At 51.3% G+C, this 26,144-nt stretch overlaps 10 protein-coding genes across 10 annotated transcripts; 5 read left to right on the forward strand and 5 right to left on the reverse strand.

Moving 5' to 3' along the window:
* Positions 1-270: 270 nt before the first annotated feature.
* Z519_03041 (uncharacterized protein) lies at positions 271-1,239 on the reverse strand (the record flags this gene model as incomplete). The annotated part of the gene is made up of 1 exon (XM_016760794.1): positions 271-1,239. The coding sequence occupies one exon, from the start codon at positions 1,237-1,239 to the stop codon at positions 271-273; it is 969 nt and encodes a 322-aa protein (XP_016622644.1).
* Positions 1,240-3,899: 2,660 nt separating this feature from the next.
* Z519_03042 (uncharacterized protein) lies at positions 3,900-5,108 on the reverse strand (the record flags this gene model as incomplete). Its single annotated transcript, XM_016760795.1, has 1 exon — positions 3,900-5,108. One exon carries the CDS (start codon positions 5,106-5,108, stop codon positions 3,900-3,902), a length of 1,209 nt encoding a protein of 402 aa, XP_016622645.1.
* Positions 5,109-6,150: 1,042 nt separating this feature from the next.
* Z519_03043 (uncharacterized protein) lies at positions 6,151-7,499 on the reverse strand (the record flags this gene model as incomplete). Its single annotated transcript, XM_016760796.1, has 3 exons — positions 6,151-6,790; positions 6,847-7,241; positions 7,371-7,499. 3 exons carry the CDS (start codon positions 7,497-7,499, stop codon positions 6,151-6,153), a joined length of 1,164 nt encoding a protein of 387 aa, XP_016622646.1.
* Positions 7,500-8,239: 740 nt separating this feature from the next.
* On the reverse strand, positions 8,240-10,453 carry Z519_03044 (uncharacterized protein; the record flags this gene model as incomplete). Its single annotated transcript, XM_016760797.1, has 1 exon — positions 8,240-10,453. The coding sequence occupies one exon, from the start codon at positions 10,451-10,453 to the stop codon at positions 8,240-8,242; it is 2,214 nt and encodes a 737-aa protein (XP_016622647.1).
* A 478-nt stretch (positions 10,454-10,931) lies between these two features.
* On the forward strand, positions 10,932-12,383 carry Z519_03045 (adenylosuccinate lyase; the record flags this gene model as incomplete). The annotated part of the gene is made up of 1 exon (XM_016760798.1): positions 10,932-12,383. One exon carries the CDS (start codon positions 10,932-10,934, stop codon positions 12,381-12,383), a length of 1,452 nt encoding a protein of 483 aa, XP_016622648.1.
* Positions 12,384-12,579: 196 nt separating this feature from the next.
* On the reverse strand, positions 12,580-13,281 carry Z519_03046 (uncharacterized protein; the record flags this gene model as incomplete). The annotated part of the gene is made up of 1 exon (XM_016760799.1): positions 12,580-13,281. The coding sequence occupies one exon, from the start codon at positions 13,279-13,281 to the stop codon at positions 12,580-12,582; it is 702 nt and encodes a 233-aa protein (XP_016622649.1).
* A 244-nt stretch (positions 13,282-13,525) lies between these two features.
* On the forward strand, positions 13,526-14,547 carry Z519_03047 (uncharacterized protein; the record flags this gene model as incomplete). The annotated part of the gene is made up of 2 exons (XM_016760800.1): positions 13,526-13,642; positions 13,690-14,547. The coding sequence occupies 2 exons, from the start codon at positions 13,526-13,528 to the stop codon at positions 14,545-14,547; spliced, it is 975 nt and encodes a 324-aa protein (XP_016622650.1).
* A 1,502-nt stretch (positions 14,548-16,049) lies between these two features.
* Z519_03048 (uncharacterized protein) lies at positions 16,050-16,449 on the forward strand (the record flags this gene model as incomplete). Its single annotated transcript, XM_016760801.1, has 2 exons — positions 16,050-16,274; positions 16,354-16,449. 2 exons carry the CDS (start codon positions 16,050-16,052, stop codon positions 16,447-16,449), a joined length of 321 nt encoding a protein of 106 aa, XP_016622651.1.
* Positions 16,450-21,286: 4,837 nt separating this feature from the next.
* Positions 21,287-22,664, forward strand: Z519_03049 (uncharacterized protein; the record flags this gene model as incomplete). The annotated part of the gene is made up of 2 exons (XM_016760802.1): positions 21,287-22,458; positions 22,514-22,664. 2 exons carry the CDS (start codon positions 21,287-21,289, stop codon positions 22,662-22,664), a joined length of 1,323 nt encoding a protein of 440 aa, XP_016622652.1.
* An 868-nt stretch (positions 22,665-23,532) lies between these two features.
* On the forward strand, positions 23,533-24,353 carry Z519_03050 (uncharacterized protein; the record flags this gene model as incomplete). Its single annotated transcript, XM_016760803.1, has 2 exons — positions 23,533-23,770; positions 23,827-24,353. 2 exons carry the CDS (start codon positions 23,533-23,535, stop codon positions 24,351-24,353), a joined length of 765 nt encoding a protein of 254 aa, XP_016622653.1.
* Between the last annotated feature and the right edge of the window lie 1,791 nt (positions 24,354-26,144).

Raw genomic sequence — 26,144 nt, forward strand, 5'->3', positions numbered from 1 at the left:
CCGAAGGACGCCAACGGCTCCCTTGGCTAGCCTGTATGTAGCGAGTTTGAACGAGATAGCTACATATGCAGGCGATGCGGGGCGACAGTCAATCAATTGACAAGATAATATCCAAGGCTAAATTGGGTGGTCCTAAGCACCTAACTAATATGTTTCATGCACAATCGACTCTCCATCTCTCATGGGGCGGGCTTTTGACCATAGACAACATATCTGCCAGCGCCGTCAGGTTAGCAGAATTTACCGCAAAGAGGGACTCTGGATCCTTTCTTACATGGGCCAGTACGAATGGATTCTTCGGTCCTTGAGATCTTTCCTCACCTGCACCAGGAACAACTGCACCTCTTGGGGCGTCATGCCGAGCGCCATCGTCCACAGTCGCACGGTGAACCCATCCAGACCCTCGAGCATATTCGCTCGATTCCAGATACCCATGGCTTTGAGGTAGGGATCTCTGGCCCAGGGTCCGACCGGCCACCTGAACAATTCTTCTCTCACGTTGACAAAGCCTGCTTGGATTAACCAGTCTTTATACTTGGCGGTCCATGATGGATCGCGGTGGATTCTCCTACATGCTTCCATGTATAGCTCGTTCCACTCCTCCAGGGCGGTTCCTTGCATTGTATCGTCGTCACACAGCAGTGGCATATACAAGTCCTGGATCTCGAACCAGCCGCCAGGCCGCAAGGCATCAAAAGATTGTTGAAATAATCTAGGAAAATCCGCGCTCGCGGTAAGGAGCATCCGCGCGTGAATCAGGTCGAACTTTTTGTTATAAGTCCACTGCTGGTCGAAGTCATCGACTTCGAATTTTGCGTTTGGCGGGATTGAGCGTGGTTGGATAGGACTGATGTCAATTCCCAGGACGAGAGACTCGGGATGTGCATCGGCGAACTCGATGGCCCAGATTCCTGTCCCCGTCCCGAGGTCGAGGACTTCATGGACCCGTCCTTCGTCAATAGGCGCCAGAACCAACTTCCCTTTAAGTGCGCTCAGGAACATGACATGCTGCATGTCGAGGCGCTTTTGCTCCCATTCATCCTCGGGAAGGATATAGACGCCGTCTCCGTACCTGTGATAGAGACGTCCATTTTCCTGGACACCCTGGAAGAGACTTGACCTGACCGTCTCAGTGTAAGTGGATATGTCGTCGTCTCCGAGGGCCGAGTCGGCTTCATCCTCGTCGACTTCGATGCCGGCATTGGGTGGAGCTTCTTCTGGGGCCTGTGCTGTGCTCATGGCGCGAAGAGCTTTGGGGATCATGCACTTGAGTCAATATGGTCCGGGGGTTGACCTGCTGGACTGTGTGTACTGACCTACCGACACGTGAAAGACAGCGGAGGCACAGGTGCTCAACAACTGGTACTCGTAGAGGTGTTGTGCAAGTTCGTGCACATGGGAATCTGTGCCACGTGGAAATGACGTTGGTGAGCTCGACGATGAGAGAAGCGAGACCTGTAGAGTTCAGTCAGAGGTGAAGTGCTAACACGGTGGAGGGGCATCTTCCTCGGCGCCCTTTCTCGACGGGGAAGCCGGGAGGAAGCCTCACTCGCCTTTCACTCTGCACGTCTGAGTGGACAAGCGTGACGGTGGTGAAGGTGAGAGGTCAGCGAGTTTCGCCCTAAGCACCGCCTCCTCAGTAATAGTCACCATCCCGTATTGAAGTCCCAGAAGGCCTCACTAGCCAGCGACGAGCCAAGCTAGCTAGGGCTTGCTAGGGTGGCCAATGCCCTTCCCTCCGTCCCAAGCGATATGTCCCGTCCTCCCCTCCTCTCTCTTGTCCTAATTTTCCCATCCCCAATGCAAGCTGCTTGTTTCACGTTTCGCACCAAGTGGCATCAAGCCGTTCCCTAAGCAGGTCAGTCGCAGGGCCGCGTCAACCTCGTTGTCCTTGTGACACCACTTCACTTCCAGAGTCCTTGTCCGGCTCCCGCCATCCGACATCCGAACGCCCAATTTCTATGGCTTGACTATACCTTCCCCTTTCACTCTTAGGACTTCTGTTTCTTCTAGAATGGAGGTAGGTACCTGGTACGATGTCAACCTGGCACGCAAACTCGACCTGCCGACCTGCATGACACCAGAACGCCTCAACTGTGCAACACCGCCCCGTTCTACCCGCTTCGTTTGGGTCCCATTGGTTTGTTGACACCAAGGTGTGTTGGTCCCACTTCCATCCCAGAGCCTCATTTTCCTCTGGTATAGTGACAACACGCTGGGACAGTTTCCCGTGTCACCCGTCCAGCCTGCAACGTCACCTGGCGCATGTCGTTGCGACGGTAATGCTCGTGTTTGAACTCAAACTATCCAGCTCAGCCCTTAGGTTTCCATGCAATTCATACTGCCGTATCTCCCGAAGGAATCCCCTGGGTTTACTTCACGGTCCCGCTACCATCTCGTATTCGACGCCTGGAGACGTTTACCAGCGGCATTGTCGGTCTTTCGCACATGGCATGTCCGTCACGAGGCCGCGGTGCACTCGCTGTCATGTCGGCACCTCATCTAGCACTAACGTCTAGGATACATCGAATGAGCCCAGTCTATGCACCACGATTCAAGAGTCAGCCCTGCAATGCAAAAAGGACGTAAAGATCCCACTCGGTTGGAACCGGTCAGCAATCCTTGCTCATCAAGAGAGCCTAACAGGGTCCAACTGAGGTAGCATAATCGCTCGACTCTGCGGCGGCTTGAAACTGCATTCATTTCGTCGACCTCGAGGCTCAAGGTCAGAAACCTTGACATTGGCCGCTGGGGAAGAGTCTTCGAAGGGCGCCTTCTGCGACGAAGGATACGAAGGATAACCTTGAGACTCGGACAGAAACTTTCGAGGGAGACTTTCGCCCAATTTGCCCATATTCTCATAACCGGTTTGGTGCTTTCCTTCTTCTTGGCGTTAACGGGGCTGTCTCAATCTCGAGAAGCAATGTGTTTACTTTGCCAGACAAGCGGAGTTGCAGCTCAAGCGCGACCCTGGAGATCAGACTCTCTGGTCCAGACTTCGGTACGTTTGTAGATTGCAACCCATGCTTCCTCGGTCGTACGATTTCGTCAACCCACGTCTGAACCGGATCGGGATTACGGAAGCAAGGAAGCATTCAGACCTGGGTCGATTTTCACGGTTGCTATATTGGAAGATGAACGTGGGCAAGAACTGCCGGATCATTAGCCATATCTCTATTGACAGTAGGTCAAAGTCACTCTCTTCTGCAAAGCTTTCTACTGGTCCGGCGGATGGCAGTCTGTCGAGTATGCCCACAGGAAGGATCCATCATCTATGCGAGGCTGGGTAATATCTCGCATGAAGCCAGGGGCACCACGAGAGACCGCAAGTCAAGAATCCCACCGCACCAGGCAAAAGAGCATGATGCATTGCTTCGCCTGATCCGGTAGTGATCGAGATCGTTCGCACTCTTGATTCCATCATTCGAGCCGGCCTGTGTCGCATTCTTGGGTGTGGTAAGCCGCTCACATCGAAATCGCACAAGAGATCCAGGCAGGGAACACGAGCACAGGTCGCAATTCAGTTTAGCTTGCGCCCTGATGAAGAGAGAAAGAGAGAGCAAAAGGCACGCCCTACGGAAATGCGCCGTTGTTTGCTATTCCGGTCCCCTCCTGACATTACTTCCATCGAAATGGGATATGCCCATTTTGCCCTTGCATGGGCAGAACAACATTTTCCACCCTTTTTTTTGGGGAATAAGAAGAACGTCCCGTGAGCACCTGATCCATTGAAACATGTCCTTGCCCTTTTCCGCGCTGCCCGCTCCTCCGAAACACGAAGCAAGCCTGGATGGAAACCTACCTACCAACCTAGAGGAAGCCCAACCCAGCAGGCCATGCTGACCGCCAGCCCCGTTGCCCCTGCTTCGTGCCCTTGTTCATTCCTGAGAAAAACGTCATTATTGATCGCTGACGGCAACCACAATCTTGCCCTTGGCATGCCCGGTCTTGAGTTTCTCAAACGCCTTCGGGGCGTTTTCCATGGGGACGACCTCGTCCACCACGGCCTTGACCTTGCCTTCTGCCATCCACTCCCCAATCTGCTTCAACTGCGCCGCGTCGCTGGCCACCATCATCATGCGATACTTGCGCTTCCCACCGCCCAGGAAGCCTGGCCAGACCATTTTCAGGATCAGCTGCAGCGCCGCGTAGCCGGAGAGACCCATGCCGACCTGGACATATTTTGCCTTGGGGGACGTGAAATGGTGACACTGCCAGTATAGCTTGTCCAAGTTGCCCACATTGTCGACCACGAGGTCGAACTTCTGGCTGTCGTCAGGGGACGGGCCACCGGCACCACCACTACCATTAGTAGCAGCAGCAGCAGTAGTAGTAGTAGGAGCACTGGCGGTGGCCATCTTCTTCAAAGCCCCAAGAATATCTTCCTTTGTATAATCCAGCACCTCGTCCGCGCCCAGGCTCTTGCACAGCTCCACGTTTTTGCCCGAGCAGCTGGCCACGACGTGGCATCCCAGGGCCTTTGCGATCTGAATGCCCCACGTGCCCGTGCCGCCACTGCCTCCGTTGATGAACACCCTGCTGGGCCCCTTATCGCCTGTTGCAGCAGCGCCTTTGTTGACGTTCGGTGCGATGGCCTGGTACGCCGTGAGGCCGGCGGTGGCGACGCACGCGGCGTCCTGGGTCTTGACACCTTCTGGCACGACCGCCAACGCCGCCTTGCGCGCAACGGTATACTCAGCCAGGGTGCCGAAATGGGTCGGCTGCTCGAGGCGGCCAAACACCAACTGTCCGACTTTGACGTCGTCACCACGCTGCGGCGCAGAAGCAGCAGAGGCGGGTTCGGGCACAGCGACGACACGGCCCGCGAAATCCAGCCCAGGCGTCGCGGGCGTCTTGATCGCCAGGCGTCCGATCAGCGGCATCTCGGCAATCTTGTAGTCGACCGGGTTCAGCGCCGCCGCAAGCACCTTGACCAGCACTTTGTCCTTGCCCAGTGCCTTCGCATCGTGCGGCGGCAGCGCTGCCGAGTTGTTGAGCTTGAGGTTCTTCTCCAACCCGCCGTGCGCGGATGTGAATTGCCACGCGCGCATTGTCTCTGGGAGTTGCGGCGCCGCTGGGGTGGATGACGGAGGAGATGAGGATGCCATTCTCTGTTCTCTCTTCTCTCTCACACACGCTCTTAATGGTGTTGTTTGTGACTGTGTGGCCGAAACTCCGAGTCCGGATATGATAGATCAAGTCAAGTCAGGTCGATAGGACCGCCCACTCTGCGTCAAGGGTCCAGCTCTGTTTCGACCTGTGGTTTTGCGAGGGTACCACCGCGTACACAGTACAGGGAATATGTAAGAATCAAAGTTCGGTTGTTCCACCTTGCTGGTATGTAATACCGACACGTAGCCAAAGAGATGGGAACACATGCCACCCAGAATGCTACCTTTTATTGTCGTCCGACTCAACTTACCAGGAGATTCTTGGCTGCCTCCTGGTCCATCCGTATCGAACTTGCTTGCCCAGCTGTGGCCGGGTGGGGTGGTGTGATAATGGTGCCAGAGATGCGCACAGCACATGTCGAGCAAGACAAGATGAATGGCGGCATGTGTACGTCATCGTCATCATCTCTCCCGACTGGCTCGCTAGGGTCGTCGAGCTGATACACGATACTGAACCTCCGTCTGTGTGCAATATCGACTTGTCTACAAAAACAGTATTCATTTCATCTACATTCGGAGGCTGGAATGCGAAACAACGGATCAACGGGTCCCAGTGTGTGGATGGGGGGGCAGATGAAAAAGATCCTTCCACACTCAAAGCAAATACAATACATTAAGACCTACTGCTGCTCCTCCTGCCTTAAGAATAAGCACCCCACACTCTTCACCGGAAGACACGGTCTTCCCAATCCACTGCCTATGCCAGGTCAAGCCTTGTTGGCCTTGTAAATCGACAACCACCAAACTTTGCGCCACTTGGTACAAACCCCAGCCACAGACAAAACAGCAGGATGCTAGTAGTCTGCACCCTTTACCACTCTTTTCGGTGTCCACTGTTTTGTAGCGCGTGCGGTGCTCAGTTCATGACCTTCCCTGCGAAGTTTCATTCGAGAACAGCCACTCCATGGCCAGAAATTGGTTGAGCCGTCACCCGTCGCATTACGTCGGTCCGAAAAAGGTGATCTGCGGTGTCTCTGAGCTAGTTTATCTTCGCAAGCAAGGCTGCACATTCGTTGACCCATTGGGCTATCTCTGGTTTCTCCAGATAGACGTCAGTGTACTCCTTCAACTTCGGCATTTTCAGATAGTCATCTAGATCGATCTCGTCCTTCCCTGTCGACGCATTAAATCGATAATAAGAAGTCCTCCTAGTCGGGTTGCGCTCGTTGCGTTGTCGCATGTTCCGATCAAAGTCACGATGCTTGGCTTCAGTGTTGGTCACAAAAGCGACCGTCTTGGTGATGGTGTTGAAGAACCTCATGATACCGGATCCAGGTCGTTTGTTTGCGTCATACTCGGGGTGTGTAGTTCCCAAGCTCACGATACATTTAATTTGAGGAGATGGAGCATCGCGCGAGACGAGGTCAAATCGATTATCCCACGCTTGTACAATGGGGTTGTTGTTCAGGAGACCGCCATCCCAGAATTTTAAATTTTGGATTGTGGCCTCCTTGAGATATGTGGGTGCAGCGGAAGTTGCGCGAGCCGCTTCTTTGATGGTAATAGCCTTGAAATCGAGGGTCCTAGCCCCTGTGGAAACCGGAAGCGGTGCGAAGGGGGGCTCATAATTACGCAGCAGGACGCTCTCTCCTCTATCGGCCAATGTCGCACACATAAACCTAGGTAACTTAGTCTCCAGCACGTCGAAGTGGGCGAACTAGAACAAGGCGCTTACATCTGTCCTTGACTCGATTTGACGAGTACAGCATCTCCCTTTCTAGCTCGGTCATCGTCGTCCAGAGGAAAGCCACCAACTACGGCGTCGATTGCCTTCTCGAGCGGCTGATGGGAAAACTGGGATCGACCAACGACGGCTTTGAGCTTCAGCCAGATGTCCCCAATCCAATTCCCGAAAGATCCAAGGCTATTGAGAGGAATTTTTCCAAGCATCGGCTGGAAGACCTCCTTGGCCAGGTTTTCGTATTGCGCAATCACATCGGGGCAGTTCATCTCGAGGCGAAATAACATCAGGGCAATAAGCCCGCCGGTGCTAGTTCCAGCCGCTAGATCGAAGTAATCAACAGGCTTTCTGTCTCTAAGATCAGTCGGTTTGCCTTTCTCGGTGTTCGCCTGGTTTTCAAGGTCGCGGATTCGTCTCATCTAAGACACAAATTAAAGTCAGTTTCCTCCCTCAAAGTCTGGCTACCAACTCATGTGTTCCCGAACAGGCCATTGATATGCGTTATTGTGTTGACTCACGATTTTGTCGAGGATAATCACCGACGATATCCCCTTCACACCGCCACCATCCAAGGCCAAAATATTATAAGCATCGGTTGATCCGGATTTTGGAGGAGGAATCCTCGAAGGATCGCCATTCGAAGACATATTGGCTGATTCTGATTGAATATCTCGCTTTGATGCAGATCCGCGGGCCCGTGATAGAGATCTGTTTCTTCAAGAAGATGCACTGCGGGTCGAAGGCTGAAGTCAATATAGGCGAGCTTTGGGTGTAGACCCCAGACCAAGGTCAGGCTGACTCCGTGCACCAACAATATCCTGAACCGGGAGGGACGTTGGTCCAAGCGCTGATCAGGAGTTGGGACTCCAGGGAGTGGTGCACAAACTGGTGCTTGGGATGGAGGATTACTGGCACAGGACAACATGCCCTGAATATACCACACGAGAATGATGCCGGTGAATTAAGGCTTGGAGTAGAAATGCGTACCAGGGTTGAGAACGCTTTTGCTTAGGGCTGTCTGGAGATGCCATTTTACCTGCAGGCGAAGGTGATTGAGACATGGCAGCAATAGGGGTGGGTGGCTACTTCCATCTCCGGTCGCAAGGTATGGCGTTTCTTGCGACTGTGGCACTTGCCAACATACGAGTAGGTCCGGGTAGTGTGTGATCGCTTCTCGAGGGTCAGGCGTCGTTGGCTGATGGGCTCACCACTTGGTTCAGCTCTCAGCCTCACACGCCTCGTGTATGCCAGACCCTTTGTCCAAATATGACCACGTGCAACACAAGCACTGACCAATCAGTTGTTGTTCAGACCCCAGCAACCACATCACAAGGTGTGAAGGGTTTGCCAAAGGTCCGGTGAGAGTTTCGACATTCCCTTTGGACTCTTAGTGGCCTTCCAGAAATGCTCCATCCATCCGTCCCTCGAGCAATGCCTCAACATCAACCCGTCCGCCAGCGAGGTATCTCTCGCTGACTCCCAAGTTGATCCTCTTCTTCAACATTTCGTCCAACTGAGACCGCCATCGAGAAAGCTGGTCTTTACTAATGGCAGCGTTGTTCTTTTCCTTCTTTACTCTTCCGCCGCCTCTCCCCCTTTTGCCTCGCTGGCTCTGACTTTCGAATTCTTCACTATCGTAGTCCACTCCCAATTCTTCCGCGGCAGATCGCAGCCAATCTTCCTTGCTCGCTGTTTTCTCCTTGGCCTGGGTTGCTTCGGTGATCTTCTGGGCGAGCGACAAGTGTGATTCCAGCTTTTGCATGAGTCGTCCCTCTAGTGGAATTGTCTCGGGTGCCTCGTCACTCTTGTGCACCTCGGCGATCAATCTTCTCACTCCAGCAACTTCATCAGGAGAACAGAGCAAGATTGATTGCCCTGGCATCTCGGCACGAGCCGTTCTTCCGGATCGGTGTACATACATATCTGCAGTGCGGGGCACGTGGTAATGAATAATTAGATCGATCCCCTTGATGTCGAGTCCTCGAGCTGCAACATCTGTGGATACCAAGACGTTGCTCTGGGCTGCAAATCTCTCTAAAGATCGTAGTCGGGACTTTTGTGGCATCGTCGAGTGCAAGCCGACCGCAGGTTGCTTTAAGGTCTGAAGCAACACCGTCACACGCTTAACGGCTGAAATGCTGTTGGTGAAAACCAACGTCTTTTTGTTGGGGTGTTGCATTAGCAAAGTATAGAGAAACAGGTCCTTCTTCATTGCGGGACTTTCCACGATCGATTCAGAGAGCGTGGCAGCCATCTGCGAACTGGGATTCACATCAACGAAGGTCGGCTTCTCTTCGCGGAACGAGAGCTTCCGCAACAGGTACTCCATCGACTGGTGATTGGTGAGGAGGTTGTTATTCATCCGGCCGGCAGACTTGAGCTTGCCTGTGAGTTTCTGCTGTAGCCCCTTATGGAACGTAGCGGAGAATACAAGGGTCTGCCGGCTCGAATTTGGTGAGTCTTGCGCCGTAACTTGGTCCCCTTCCTCGTCCACCATCTTCCGGTCAAGGGTATCAAGAATGTTCTCGACTTCTTTGAAATGGCCTTCACTCAATAATCGATCGGCTTCATCCACTACCAAGAACCGGATCTTCTTCAATCGGTCCACCAATGCGTCAACATCGTAATCGGTAGAAGCATCATTCATGATTTCCCACAGTCGCCCCGGAGTCGCTACCACAATATCGGCATATTCCAGCTGTCGGTGTTGCTTGTAAATGGAGAGTCCGCCGGTCACGGCGACAATTTTGGGATGGTCTTCCAGGCCTATACATAGCTCATTCAGATGCCTATTGAGCTGCAATGCTAGCTCTCTGGTAGGTGCCAGAATGAGAGCTAGGATAGAATCCTTGCTGTTAGTTGAGCCATTTGGTACCGCATTCTCCCTCCAAAGCCAATGTTCAAAAAGCGGAATGCCGAACGCCAATGTCTTCCCAGATCCAGTTACTGCCTTGCCAATCACATCGTGGCCTTGCATGATCGGCGGAATACTGGCTGCTTGTATGGGCGTAGGGCGTGCAAAGCCAAGTCGAGAAAGCTGCGAAAGCGTTGGCGGAGATAGCTCAAGATGCTTCCATGCCGCTACATCTGTCTTGGGATCTTCGGAGTTCTCCAGCAAAACGTCAAACTTGACATTGGGGACGACCTCCTCTTCTTGTTTGGCTTTGGTCTTCGTTTTTCGCTTATCGAGGTCTTTGGCTCTTTTTGGAGCCTGTAAAGTGTCATATGAAGAGTCTGATACCGCAATCGGTCTTGGAGTTTCTTCCTCCACCATTCTATCTCCGTCGTCGAAACCCTGCCATTCTTTCTCAAGCTGGTTACGGTCGGTTGGGTCATCCACAGCTGCGAGTGATCTCGGTTGAAACATCACATGATGAGTGGTCTCATCTCTGACAACGTCGACATCCTCAATCTCTTCAAGTCCAAAGAATCCCTCGGCGTCCTCCAGTCTCTTCGGCAAAGGGACTGTTTTCCATTTCAACGCGTCGCCGCGAACAGCTGGCCCGCTATACACTCGACGCTTTGTCGACTGAGACAACTTCTGTCTCTTTTGGCCATGCTGGACTGCCAATGCCCCTTTCCTCTTTGCTGTCTTGGACATTTGGGTTCCGCTGATCCGGTTCAGTGTAGAGGTCTGGGAAAGGGCGGGAAAGTCTTTAGGGAGAGAAAAAAGTTTTGGATCGAAGAATTCTATCCTGTCTGACAATAAATTAATGCTGTTCTGGTTGACTATAGAGAGATCCTTCGGCAACGGTTGAAAACGTCGTTAAAAATGTGGTACGGGGACGAGTCGCTCTGGCAAGAGGTGAGTGTCTCTCTGATAAGTCTAGTACTAACCTACAAAGATCTCACTATGCATCACCACGGATTTGGGCATCGCATGCTGTCGAGAAATCAAACGTCAGATGAAAAGACTTTTTTGTGCGATGTCTTGGCGTGACCGATTTTACCCGAAGCATCGACTTGAGCCTACAAGACGTCGGTTCAATATTTGATTTCTATTGTTTCCGCCAGGGCAGCTACATTCGAGTATCTTCCTTTCTCCTCTCGATAATCTGTTTGTAAAGAGCATTCTCAAAATGGCCCACGATACCTGGCAGAGCCCCTTGGCGGCTCGCTATGCCAGTGGGGAAATGCTGACTTTATTTTCAGCTCGAACTCGAGCAACGACCTGGCGCCAACTCTGGATCTGGCTCGCTGAAGCGGAGAAAGAACTGGGTCTCGATATCCCGGATGAGGCCATTGCCCAGATGGAGGCGGCTAAAATCATGACGGACGATGATTTTCAGGTCGCGGCCGTAGAGGAAAAGCGACGACGACACGACGTTATGGCCCACGTTCACGCCTTTGGTCAACGCGCACCTGCAGCTGCTGGGAAGATACATTTGGGCGCCACTTCTTGCTACGTGACAGACAACGCGGACTTGATATTTTTGAGGGACGGACTGTCGATCCTGTTGCCGAAAATAGCCAAGTGCGTCAAGAAGCTGTCAGATTTTGCGCTGCAACACAAGGCCTTGCCTTGCCTAGGATTCACCCATGGACAGCCCGCTCAACCCATCACAGTTGGTCGTCGGGCTACACAGTGGATTGAATCGCTACTCATGGATTTGAGGAACTTTGAACGCGCTCGTGCGGACCTTGTCTTCCGAGGCGTCAAAGGCACCACGGGGACCCAGGCGTCCTTCCTGGAGCTATTCCATGGCGATCACGCAAAAGTCAAGCAGCTCGACCAATTGGTCACCCAAAAAGCCGGCTTCAGTAAACGCTCCATTGTCTCGGTACAGACCTATAACCGCAAAATCGATTTTGACATCGCCAATGTCCTTGCTTCATTTGGCACCACGTGTGAGCACATCGGCACGGACTTGCGGCATTTGGCCATGTTAAAAGAAGTCGAAGAACCCTTTGAGAAGGACCAAATCGGTTCGTCTGCCATGGCTTACAAGCGCAACCCCATGCGCTCGGAACGTATGTGTTCTCTTGCTCGGAAGCTGGTTTCGCTCGCATCTGGGTTCGGGCAAACGTACGCCCACCAGTGGTTTGAGAGATCGTTGGACGACTCAGCAATCCGACGTGTTGATATCCCCGAGATGTTTCTGATAACCGACGCACTATGCATTCTGCTTGAAAACGTGTCTTCCGGCCTGGTTGTGTATCCACAAGTCATCAGCGCCCGCCTGCAGCAAGAGCTTCCATTTATGGCCACCGAGACCATGATCATGCGCATGGCTGAAAAGGGCGCGAGTCGGCAAGAAACCCACGAGCAGATTCGAGTACTGTCTCATCAAGCCGCGGCGGTCGTGAAGTTGCAAGGTCAGGCAAACGATCTCGTTGACCGCATCAAGAACGAGAAGTTTTTCGAACCTATCTGGAACGAGTTGACTCCGGAAGATTTACTAAACCCATCGAAGTTTGTTGGCAGGTCGGCGGAACAGGTTGATGAATTCGTGGAAGAGGCAGTCGTGCCGGCCTTGGAGCCGTATAAGGACCAGATTCTGAGCAGCGCGGCTGCAGATATTCACGTTTGAGTGAGTGGTAGAGGGAAGTTCCATTCAAAGTTGTAGCATGGCCTTGTTCCGCGTTGGCTCCCTCGTAAAGATGCAGCACTGTGGCATTCGAGCCTCGCAACTGCGCGAGGACAGAGACATGTACCAACCGTGATACCTAATCACCCCTGAGAAGGCGAGGGCCTGGTCTCAGTTTAAGATTGGAAAATTGATGTTGTCAAGTCATATCTTGAATCATTTTCCACAGCCTCCGCTGCTTTTCCATCATCTGATCGTGAGAAGGATCCATCGCAACAGGATCCTCCTGAGTCGCATCCGGAACATCCGATATCCCAATCTTGCCCACATCTGCCAGGAACTCATCAACCCTCTGCTTCATCTTGTCGCACTCGTCAATCTCTCTTTGTCCTTCTTCTAAGATTCCCTCAAGCATTTCCTTGACACTCTCTCGTGCCTGATGGGGGCGGTAGATGTTAATTACCACGTGGATGTTCAAGAGAAGCTGCCTGATGTCCTCCATCTTTTCTTCGTGCTTGGTCGGGTCGAGGGACAGGACACTCGTGAGTTCCAGGAAGTTTAGCAGCAGGGATTTCGTGAGACGACTTAGAAGGACAGCATGATTGAGATTTGGGTCGTCTGGATTGAACAGAAGCTGTTCGGTAGGCAAAGATGAGGCCTTCGTCGGGTCGATGACCTGCTTCTGGCCGAAGGATGTATAGTATTCTGCAGAAGCCGGCGGGGGAGGAGGTCGCAGGTATGCCAGATGAAGGGGGAGTTTCTGCTTCGCCTGGCCGTCGGCAGATGACGATTCGATCTTTCTCAGTTCATCCTCGTTGGCGACTGTGAAATACCTCCAGAAAGGTGGAGGAGCAGGGAAAGGAGCCTCCGGCAACTGTTGCGGGAGTTCTTGATCTGCCATGATGGGAAAGGCGCGTGGTAACGAAAGGAAGAAGATGAGGAAGAGCCGCGGAAGGATGGTAAATCGTGGTTTGCAGCCGGCCAATGAAGGCGGTCAATTTGCGGGGATCGCATTTATTGTAGGCACCTTTCGACTTTCTATCGTCTCTCGTATTCCTCACCTCTTTATTTCCATCCCAATACCATCCAAATCGCCATGAACATGATCTGTCGCTGATTCTCGGATACTCTTTGTCTTCACAGTCATGAGGCAGGGAAGTATCGATGCGCCTGGGATGGTAGCAGCCACCCGGCGCTTCTGGCAACGGTCGTATGCATCTGATTATGTTGGATTTGCCCTGCTTTTGGCAGCGTATATTTGGGTGAGTGTTCGTTCTTGCGGCCGGATATCGCCTGCTTAGACGCCTAGGTGCAATTCTTCTTCGAACCAGTCCATCAGATGTTCCGCCTTGACAACCGAGCAAAACAATATCCTCACGCCCTCGTCGAAAGAGTCTCTGCTGGAGAAAACATCCTGCTCGCTGGAGTAGGTCCACTCGTGGTTCTCATCATTTGGGCCGTTGTCGTGCGACCGGGAGTCCATCATGCACACGTTACGATTCTGGGACTTTTGATTAGCCTCTTCCTTGCCTCACTCCTCACCGATATCATCAAGAATGCCATCGGCCGCCCACGCCCAGATCTGATTGCCCGCTGTAAGCCAGAGGCGGGAACACCCGAGCACGAACTTGTCACCATTGTGGTGTGCACCGAGACTGATCACCATACTCTCCACGATGGATGGCGCAGTTTTCCAAGTGGCCACAGCAGTTGGGCCTTCGCAGGGCTCGGATACTTGGCTTTGTTTCTGGCGGGCCAAATGCATGTCTTTCGACCGCATGCAGACCTCGCCAGGATTTTGATTTTCCTGGCTCCCTTGGCCGGCGCTGCACTGGTCGCAATGTCGCGATTAGCCGACTACAGACACGATATCTACGACGTTACCTGCGGCAGTCTCTTGGGCATGTCGGTGGCATATATCACGTATCGACGATACTTCCGCCCCCTCAGACATCCCAAATGTGACGTGCCCTATCCAAACAGGGCCGACTATGCTTTGGCCAGAGCGGCAAGAGCAGCCAAAGCCAGACCCAGAGATTTGGAACAACAATTGGAGGACGAGTTTTCGTTGAGTGACCATTCTGAGGATGAGTCCGAAGCATATCTTCTGACGGAGTCGGGCCCTGCTAGGACAAGGGACCATGTTGAGACGGCGCAGCCACCTTAGTTTGGTGCTTGTTAAGTCATACATATTATCATCTGCGACTAAAGCCAAAGCTCTTTTTGTACGGAGTATGTCATCTCGCGTTCATGAATCGTGGTCTTGCTTTCCTCTCTTGCGAAGGCTAATATAGCTCGATTAATGCGTTACGTAGTTAATTGCCTAAGCGTCTGCCTGTGCCTCCAAGTTGGCCATCGAGCAGTGCCGTCTTCCTTATCGTGTTTCTTGCTCCCAACTTTTCAATGCCTCCTGGCCCAAGTCCACAGGCTCTCCACCGCGCAGGTGCTCTTGACGGCCATGATCACATGACTGAGCACGGGATAATACAGCAGTCGCATTCGTAGTTACCACAGTCGCAGGGAATGCATGGTTTCGTGGGTCCTTGGACGCCTTTCTTGATGCTCGAGGTTGAGGAAGTGGATGGAGGCATTAGGGTGGGACGGGAAAGGCTTCAGCTGGGCAAAAGTCAACTGGGAGGGTAAACCGACGCGGCGTAGGTATATACGTACCTTGTAACAGATCTGACGGGTCTGCAATGTAAGTAAATGGATTCAAGTTCGTGGTGGTTGTGAAAATGAGGTGAGTTGAACCGCAGCTCGTCGGATCTCGATAGGAAGTGAATTGCCGTCTTCAGCGCTCTACTATCGCGCCTCTACTCTTGCGGCACCCGACAGGATTGTGAAAATGAAGTTTGTTGAACAGGTTGAACCAGGTCGTCGATTCGCGAAAATAAGTGAAGTACTATCTTCCGTGCTTTGTTGCTCAAGGGCGCACCCTGACGGTATTAACGTGTCAATCCTGAGCACTGACAAGAAGGCGACCCCACTGAACAATTGCGTTTCGCTGGGTAATACTTACACGCAAGCTGGGCTCAGTGAGCTTTGCCAGCCCGTCAGGCGGGCGAAAGGAGCTAGACTAGGCTTGACTAGGCTGGAAGGCTAGTGGGCTCCCTAACAAGTACAGCCGGCTCAGGGAAGCTTAAGGACCTAGTCGCCAGCTCGCCAGCTAGGGAATTGCTCAGTACCTCGTATGATCCGCACACGTGTTTCGGACCAATCGTGGCGGGACGAGAAATGCCCTGTGCGAAGGAACAGACGCCCGATGACCCAGGCCTTTTCGACCCTGGAGCTTCAACTGGCCAGATGAAAGTAGCTCTGGGAGATTCATGTAGGAGAAAAGGTAATTTCCCCCCCCAAAGATCCATAGCAGTTTTGTCCAGCCCGCAAGTTTCTGCAATCTTCACAGCAGTGTGATGGTCTTCGCCTGTGGCAAGTCCGTTCGGCTTCGGTGACACACTTTCAGCCTCGTCCGCTCAAACGCGCCTAAATGGGTCCCCAACAGGAGAGAAGGCCTTCCAGATACCAATTCATCTTCCTTAACTCATCTAGGCTATCCTGCGGCTGCATTCTGATACGAAACGGTCCTTCGTGCTCGACCTCGTAGTCGGTGTCGAACACGGACGACCTCTAAAATGCCCTCCTTCAAAGCCTCGCCATATATTCGCAACAATGCGTCTCTCACAAATCTTATCGAACAGAGACTTTTGGCTGACCGAACCTATTTCCGACAAGACCATACCTCAAGAAGCCATTCTTTCGCACACGTGGCGAGATAAGACTCGAGAGCTTAACTTTGAAGATATGGAAGGCGGTTCACCTCGAGACAAAGGTGGATACGAGAAGATCGAGTTCTGCAGCAAACAAGCTACTAGAGATGGCTTACAGTACCTCTGGGTGGACAGCTGTTGTGTTAAAAAGTTTCTACTGATGCTGAGCTTTCCGAGTCTCCCAACTCCGCGTTTGTTAGCACCAGCGCGCCAAGGTGTGCTACGCTGATGTCTCGATAAGCAAGAGGAAACGAGATGGGACCTCGGTGGAAAACGTGGGAAGAAGTCTTTCCGAGCAGTAGGTGGTTCACTCGGGGTTGGACGCTTTAGGACCTCCTTGCGCTGGCATCAGTGCAATGCTTCTCCAAGGAGGGCAGTCTACTTGGTGATAAACAGTTTCTCGCGCACTCGATCCATGAAATAACGGATAGTCCCATTTTTGCACTTCGTGGGACCCCCTTATCTCAGTTCAACGCTGAACAGAAATTTACTGGGGCAAAGAACCGTAAGACGACAGGCGAAGAAGATTGGGCGTACTCTCTTCTCAGCATCTTCAACGTCTCCATGCCAGCATTATATGGCGAGGGCAAGGAGAACGCATCATGTTGACTTAACAGGGAAATCAAGGATCGTGCGAAGGCACCGGCAGAGATTCCTCTGAAGGGCTTCCGATTCTTCGAAACGACTTGGTCTTCTTGCAAGAACGACTTTTGGTCCGTGCTGATGTACAGCCTTTTAACGAGGCGTTCAGCTGCGATGGGCACGTGCGTGTCGTCTTTCACGGCCTTCCAGGCATAGGGTAGGCAAACCTTTTACGTTGAGATGTCTCTCAAGAAGCTAATTCATAGGACATGATATCGACTAGGGCAAGATCATTTGCATTCAGGGTCCAGAGAACTATGGCCATTCTTTGGATGCTGGTAATTCCGAGGCAGCTATAAAACAAGCATTCGAACAGTATGTGATGCAGATGTGCGGGAAACGACCAGCGGATGTTGGAGCCCATAATTCCCATTGCTCGTCAGCTATCCAAAAGTCTTTCTAGCCGATAGGTGGTTGTATTTGATGGCCTAGACCATCCTCTTATCAACGTTCCTCAACACCTGTTTGTCGACTTACCGGAGAGCAAAATCCTTATTACAGCAAAGAACAAGGATTTAGCCTTACATCTCAAGGCACGTGATTTTCCGATGAATCTGCTGAATGAACAACTTGGTCATGACCTCCTGGATCTGTACGTGGACACAGACTCAGCTTCGCTTACTGCTGGCCAAGCCATCTAAGAGGAACAGGTTCCCAGGGAAACGGAAGCAAGAAGACGCATCTTAAAGGAGCTTAGGGGCCTTCCGTTAGCGATCGCCATCGCAGGTGCTGCTTTACGGAAGGAGAGTGGCATTCCCAGCATTCACAGCTAAGCCTACCTTGCTTGGGCTGATGAGGTCCATAGCATTTTACTTGGGGAAGATCCGATGTTTTCCGATTCCTCACCGTCAGTTTGGAAATCCTTCCAATTCGCGTTTCAGGGTATCCTGCAAGGCCCTATGATCGATGAACATGCAGCGTTTCTGGCATATTTCGTAGCGTCGTGCAAGAACGCCTCGAATTTCTCAGATTACATCCGCTTGTATCCCAAATTCAGCACTAAAACGCAGCGCGTACCCAATCCGCCACAACCCCATGCCATCCTGTCAGCGGTCTGCTTCGTTTCCTTGAGATTGGGGTTTTTGAGCTCGCAATCAAAAACCTGGCTGCAGTGAACATGGTCACAGTAAACCGAATTTCCGAGGAAAGGTGGGCTTAATGACGTGCCTTCTATCGAGTCACTCCCTAGTTAGGAGATGGCTTCGTATTACGAACCATGGTAAGGTTTTTACCTACACTGGCTCGAAGATGTGGTTATTGGGCTTCGGCATGTATGACCAGTTGAATTGTAGTGCGGTCGCAACATCGCGGTTCGAACCTTTGTTCCAAGAACTTTCAGAGACTCTCACTGAAAAAGTCCTAGGAAGCTTTATTTTTGTCAAGTGCCAATGGAGGCTGTCTTTCCGTTGATGCTTGACGCGCAAATTAGATTGTCGGTATCAATCGACTTTTTTTACCGGCAACATCAACGCAGGGTAGCCGCCTGCATCAGTTCTCAGGGAAACTGAAATCCGAGATCACGAGTTCATATGATGGAAATCTCAAAGATATTGATTGGAATTCGGTGCCCCAAGAGTCAGGATATCGTTGGGTCCGACGCTCAAAGGGATGACTCTTTGCTTAAGGACTTCTTCTCGATACCTTGGACTCCTATGGATGCATCCCTATTGCATTTCGGTAGCGAAGCTCCTTCTGAGTTACATTGTGTTGGTCAAACAGGAACGATCGGAGTGATCAAGGCAGACATCACAGCGCACGAGCAGAGTCTTTGCTGATAGGACATCTTCCTCAAGATGCTTTCTGGCAGTTACCCGCTATCACCCCCCATGAGCGTAGCGCGTTCATTCGTGCATGGTCTCAAAGATGAGAGAGGGTTGTGGCGGACATCATCCGAAAGTGCTTAGCGGAAGTGATTGTTGAACTTCAGCCCAATGCAAACACTCAATGCTTCGCCACTGCATTTTCTTCGCCATCAGATAGTGCAACGGTAACGAAAGATCGGAATTTCGAGGCCTTTCACAGCTCATGACCAGTTCGAGCGACCTCAGAAATACTTTCTTTGTGGTTCGTCGCCGGACTGTGAAATCAGCAACGGGACAATTTCTAGATTCTTGTCTAGCGGTTTGGATATCGGATGAGACGAAAGACATCCTTAGAGATATGCGAGCGCGCGATACGGGAAGGCTTTGGCGATCGAGCAGCTGATGCCTTTCGTTCTCAACCGATCTCCGCTGAAGGTGGAACAGACACGGTTTTTAGCAGGCTCTGGGAAGTAGCTTGGCCTGGATAATTTCCAGAAGGTCTGGACGATTTGATAGCCGCAGACGTTCAAGGCCATTTCTTACGACCTGGAGACCGCAGCAAAGCAAGGATTCCTCACCCCCTTTGAGGCTTACATTGCGACAATTCCTCATTTGCAGAAAACCTAGTCGATGCGGTCTTCAGCACACCAGCAATAAGCAACACGTTTCCTAACCGGATAAGTTCTGGGTGGATTGGTCCCTTAAATGACGACGATGACTTGGGTGACGAAGAGCCGAGTTACATCAATCGCACGAATCTAAGCAGCGAACAATGTCCGCAATGTGGTGCATCTACGACGACCGTGTAAATGTCGCAAATAACGACACAGCGGTTCTAGCGTTGGAGTCGACGTTGAGTTGTCGAACATTAATCCACAAGGAGGTCGTGGAAAACTCCACCAATCCAAACGAACAGGCATGGGGCCATTCTTCGCAAAGACGCACCTCAAGACTGCGATAAACGTCTTCGTTTAGCATGTTCAGTTCTCCGACATTGTGCATCCGAGGACCTCATGGGGAGCCTGGATCACCTGAAAAATGTTGAAAATGCTTGGAATCCTTCCAATGTCCCATAGATCCTATGGATTACGATAGAAAGGGATGAGATGATTAGAAGAACTTTGGTCTACTGAGCGACCTTCCGTATTGGCCTAAGCTATACTACCCTTGTGACAATAGAGTAGAGGCGATATGGAGAAGTCTCCAAACCTATAGATTGCACAATATGGGAGAACTAGGCTTGCAAGCGCGATGAAGAGACTCGCTGCAAGGACAATGCTTGGACAATGCTATATATGCATGTGGGAGGGTTGCAAGAACGAGGGTACGCTAGCAAGGTGTCGGTACTGGTGAGATGAGATAACCGACGAGCTGCTGGCAGCATGGAGTGGATCGCTGTGCCCGGAGTAGCTTAATGCTGCTCGAGGGTCGCTCCAAGGGGGGGCTCAGTGAGGCTGGTAGGCTGGTGGGCTAAGGAGGCCCACTACCGAGAAGGTTGGAGAGGCTCACCTGAAGACTGCTAAGACTCAGTTAAAACTCAGGTTAAAGCGGCTCTTGCCTTCGCTCACCCTCTGGGATCGAACCCTATTTAGAGAGCAATTTTTCTGCCTCGGGGTTCTGGCCTGTGACAGCAACGGGAAAACGACAGCACAGAGCAGCGTTTCCTTCCCAACCGAATGCCCTAGCCCGTGCATCATACAAATTGGTTGGGCTACTTATGCAAGGGGTCCCCGCCTGACTTTGGTCGATGAGCAGCATTACGCACCTGCTAAATTTATGGACAAAAGAGACTACATCCCAATGCCATGCCGATAATGCACCTCTTACTGCGCCTGGCCTTACTTGCTGCCCATTTCTTGTATATCACAGCATGCTTTTCCATCCCGGGAATCACAATACCCACGCAGACCACTATTACACCTGCTTCTCCAGCACCAACTACTTTCAATGGCCCTCTAATGCCATCCAACCGCAATTATGGATTGTTCGACCGCCCGTTGCCTCCTCCACTATTTGATGCCAACGGACTGCAGGAGGAGGTGGTCTGAAGAGGGAGGGAAAGGGCTCCACAATGTGTGGCACACAAGCACACGTAAATCGGCGCACATCCTCTCATTTCTCCCCTTTTCAAGGAGCTCTACCGTGATGATCTGAAGGACTTTGGCAGACCAACAGGGACAGCACAAGCTGGGCAGGATGCCAAGTCGAATTACGAACGGATGCTCGAGCTGGGAACTGGGTTATTATACTACTGCCCAGGTGGACATCTCACGGTATGTCCTGATTAATACGCCACACCATAAAGCCGCAGTGGCTGAGCCATTCATCCTTGATCGTAAATGCCTTTCGCCCTCGGAATACCGCACACTAAACCCATTTCTCGCGCTCGATTGTCAGCAAACATCATCAGCAGCGGATTCCAGGTCAGGTTTGCTCGCTGCTCATCGATTTTCACGTGCTTCAGCCTTGGTCAATGACATATTGCAGTGGGGCTGACCCCGACAATGAGAAAGAATTGGCATGAACGACACCAACGGTGGTACCTGCGTAATGACGTCTGCAGCTGTTATTATGTTCCCTCTTCCACAGAATTGACATCTAATTATTATCTCGAGGACCCCGTCTCCCACTGTCGTTGCCATCCTGATCCCCAGTCTACACCAAGACATTTCTCCGTGGGCGGCTTTCACGAACCATGACCTTCAGTCCTTTCTTCTGGCTCTACGCCATTCTGCAATGGGTTCTCGACAAGATATTTTCGCCAAACCCACCACCTCCTGATGTGCACCTCCGTCGTCCTAAAATTGCAGTGATCGGTGCTGGTCTCACTGGTGTCTCTGCAGCAGCCCACTGTGTTGGCCACGGTTTTGAGGTGACTATATTTGAGGCCGAAGATCAAAACCACGTCGGCGGAATCTGGACACAAGTGAATACAACTTCTGGCCTCCAAATCCACAGTATCATGTACCGGTTCCATCCCTCTGTTCAATGGACCAGAGGTTACCCAGAGCAACACCAGATCGTCGATCAAGTCCACCAATTGTGGCACCGATACGAACTCGATCAGAGAACGGTGTTCAATACAAAAGTCGAGAAGGTCTACAAGGATCAGCAAGGCCGGTGGATCATCAACAACCCTTCGAATGGCCGGTTTGATGGTATCATACCGGCAATTGGGACCTGTGGGGCTCCGAAAATGGCGCATTTGCCAGGCCAAGAGACCTTCAAGGGGGACATTTTCCATTCTTCAGCCTTGGACGGTAAAGATGCAAAGGGCAAGAGGATCCTCATCGTTGGAGGTGGCGCCAGTGCGGTTGAGGCATTAGAGTGGGCTGTTAACACGGGAGCTGCAGAAATTAAGGTGCTGGCAAGATCCGACAAATGGATTATTCCCAGAAACGCTCTGGTGGATGCACTTCTTGCCTTCAACGTATTCGGTCAAGAGACCCTACTGTCATGGATTCCTGAGAATCTCCTACGCATATTTTTCTACCGCGACCTCAGAGATATAGCGCCGGCAGATCAGGGCCTATTCACGGAGACCCCCATGGTCAACTCGGACATCTTCAAGCAAATACGTGCCGGGAAAGCAGCTTGGCTCCGGGGAGATATGGAGGAGGTGCGCGAAAACGGTATCTTCTTCAACCACCGCGCTAAGGGTGTACCCAAAGGAGGCCCCGGGCGGCACAAGCTGGTCGAGGGGGATATGATCATCATGGCGACCGGTTACAAACGTCCAAGCCTCGACTTTTTGCCCGACGACGTTTTTGCCGATGGCTATCAGCCCCCGCGATGGTTTCTCCAGTGCTTTCCTCCGGCAGCGCCTTCAATTTGCGCAATCAATTCGACCTACGTATCGGCCATCGGGTGAGTGTGGTATGGCTTTTCGCAATGACGATGACGACTGACTTCGTTGTTCCAGAACCGTTGGCAATTACCATATTGGGATCTACACCCGGATGCTCTTGACGTTCCTGATCGACCCTCTGACGACTCCTCGAACTTGGTGGATGGAGCGATGGGTGGACTTTACCAGTGCGATAAAATCGTTGGCTCCAACAAAAAGCCTTTGACTTCTTTACATACTCGGAGCTGCTCTACTGGTTCTGCTTCATTACGCTTGTCAACCCGTTTAGATGGAAGTGGGCGCTTTTCGTATTCTTCGGGATTGGGAAAAATTTGCCGGCCAGCATTGTGCAGCAAGAGGACAAGCTGCGGAACGGATTGGGGTTCAGCAAAGACCAATCATCATGATTAGAGATTAACCGGTGGAGCTTAGACGACTACATGGTAGTATGTGTGTCACGGTACGAGGTCCAATCAAAGAGTTGAGCCAGTGCTGCTCTGTTGTGGAAGATCTTTGGAGTCTTCTTTTCCTGCCATTATTACCACTACATAGTTATGGTATCACAGACCTGCCTCTTGGCATTTGTTGTCATATGACGGCAGATTGAATGTAGTATCAACTGCCCACAAATCTCAACCTTTTCAGATTCCTATCAAAGTACTAGTAGGTACTAGTAGTACTTCGTCCTGCAACTCAGCGATTCATTGCTGTTGTGGCTGTTTTCAATGAGTACTACTGGGTGGATCTGTGACATTTAGGAAACGGCTGAGTCGTACTATCGAAGAATGACGTCAGATAAAGCTCGAACCTGAACCCGAATTTGCAGTGCCCGTCCTGTTTCAATCACTACGGATACTACTACTATGTAGTCATGACTGGAAAGAGACCTTTGAGTTCAAGTCCATCACTAAGTGGTCGTGTCGTGCATTTTCGAGCTCGAGCCAACAATCCGCCCGCTCTTCAGCCAACTTACTAGCATTCCCTTGCTTCATTACAGTACCAGCATTGCAGAACCGATACCTCCTCGTTCCTCACACATTGAGACGTCAATATTATGGACGATCCAGGTTTGATAACAACCAATTCCAATCGAGATGCCGAACTCTGACAAAAATGCAGTGGCCGATATCCCTCAGATCATTGAGACTCTTTGCACAGCTTCGGCAGCTGTCCAGAGGGGAGCAATCGAGACTTATTTCACACCCAACGCATCCTTCACACATCCGTTTTGCAGAACGGGTAGCTTTCCTGGCTCGATATGGCTGATTATCATGATTTACCGGTGGTACAAAATTCTGAGCCCGCATATTGATGTTGCGGTTGACAGCGTTGGTAAGTGAATGACACTCTTAGTACATTGTACTACTATGTATACTGACGAAGAGCAGCATTTGATGAACAACACCTGCGCCTCTACGTTTCCCTTCACCAGAACTTCAAGCTCTGGGTGGTTCCCTTCTACAACGCTCCAGTCAAACTCGTCACTGTCCTCCAGTTGACCACTGATCCGATCCTAATGCCTCCAGATCCTCAGGAGAACCTGACTACTAGTGTACTCAAAAATGGAAATAAGCATGGAGCACCCGATTCCTCTCATGGTAATGCCGAGCAGAGAGATGAGGCCGAGTCCGCTGGCACACCCCGCAAAGAGGCCGATGATGGTGATAGCGACAAGGTTAAGTACTACATCCAATCTCAGAACGATCTATATCAGACCACCGAATTCATCAAATTCCTTATTCCCTGGGGAGTCGGTGTCGTCCTATTGATCACCTGGCAATTCTGCGCAACATTATTCTGTGTGGTTGGCACCAAGGTCTACGATCTCCTCGTGTGGCTGCCACAAAAGCTCTACCGCCAACACTCTGGGGCTTTTGACAACAACCCGAAAGCACATCCACATCTCGGCGACTAGATATGCCGAACATGGTGCTCGAAAATAGACGTATCTCATTAGAGAGGAAATGCAGCATGGGCCCTGGAATCAACCGCGCAATGCAGAAAGCCTGAATTAAGCACTATGAAGTACGGATACTACTAGAATAGAAGAATGTTACATTACCCGCCGTAGGGACCGATGTGAGACGGGGGAGGACATGACCCTCAGGAGAACTGCAGGAGGACCACTGATAGACTGCTTTGCTTCAATGATATCCCCGGAAAATAGTAGGGTAGAAGGGTTAGAAGAAAAAGGATTGTAAATACTGGTACATAAGACTACTAGTAGTAGTACATACTGGTATTAATATCAAGTTTCCGAAGCGTTGAGGGCTTCATTTTCACTAGTCGATGTTGGAGGAGAATAATCTCTACCAGGAGGAGTACTGCGTAGCGAAGTCAGAGTAAACGCACCACGATTTTTACTTAAAGCGGTACTTTAACCGACCAAATCTAGATGAGCCCCTAAGTAATCACGTGCAACTTGGATCTGGATATTTAAAGTTCAAGTTTCGTATCAAACTGAATTGAAAGACAAATTAACGTAGGTCCTTCAAAAGCAGAACAACTCCTACATAACTACTAATAACTGTATTAAATATATAAAATATATAAATTGATTCGATTTGGTTCGAACCGATCTCGAATCGGGTTAAATCAGTCTAGCCCGCCTATAAACCCCTGAAATCAAGTTCGGCCCAGGCCAGAAACCGGGCTGGAAACTGGGGTGGAACCGGTTTAACAGTAGGCGGGCGGGCAATATAGAACCTCAAGACCGAGATCTGCCCTCATGTTGACCAAGTGCAGAAATTCGAAATCTCCATTGACGAATCACTGGAACTAAATCGAGCATCGCGAGCTCGGTACAAGAGACCTGCGCTCTCTCTTTAGGCTTCTCTTGACAGAGATACGGCTGTGCGCCTTGCGAGCTTCAGCCTTGTCTACATGCAGGCTGGACGTTGGTTAGAAGCCGAAACTTTGCAGGAAACTGTCCGCCCGTTCGTTCTGCAATTAGTAGTGCCTTGACAAAAAGCATTGATATACTAGTACTAACTTTTCTTCTCTCGGATACGCTTTGGCAGCATGGGCGAGGCGACGAGGCAGCGACACTTCAAGCAAAGGTCCTCGAAACTCTGTCGCCAAACCAGGAGCCACGACGACGTGAAGACCCTGAAGGTCCTATGATGCGCTCGGCGGAAACTGTTGGCTTTAGGAAAAGTTCTCGATTGCACTCCTGTACCAAGAGGCTGCTACTGGCCTCGACCGATGCAAGGGAAGTGGTTAAGGCCATCTTGGGCGGGTCCTTGCAAAGCATTCGAGCTACTAGTACATAGGAAGGTTATCCACGGCCTAAAAGGAGCGTATGGCGCCTCGCATCTAGAAACGCTTGTCGCAATGAACAACTTGGCCATGTCGTTAGTACTAGTATCTAGACCGCTTCATGTACACCAACGGCCCCGGAAGTGACCCTGGGCTCGCGCATGATACTATCGATGCACACGTCGTTAATGCCCAAGAGCAGGGGCGAGACCTAGAGCAGACCTACGCTCTCTGGGCCATGTAATCTCGCCCATGTGAAAGTCGACCAAGGTACTACTAAACACTCATATAAGTTGGGTACATGATGACCAAAGGCATTCAGGTTGTTATGATCAATCTGGGACCCAAGCATACTGGGACCTTTGTTTAGCTGGGACCTTTGTTTAGCTGGGACCTTTGTTTAGCTGGGACCTTTGTTTAGCTGGGACCTTTGTTTAGCTGGGACCTT

Source organism: Cladophialophora bantiana (assembly GCF_000835475.1).
Source record: "Cladophialophora bantiana CBS 173.52 unplaced genomic scaffold supercont1.4, whole genome shotgun sequence".
Classification (NCBI taxonomy): domain Eukaryota; kingdom Fungi; phylum Ascomycota; class Eurotiomycetes; order Chaetothyriales; family Herpotrichiellaceae; genus Cladophialophora; species Cladophialophora bantiana.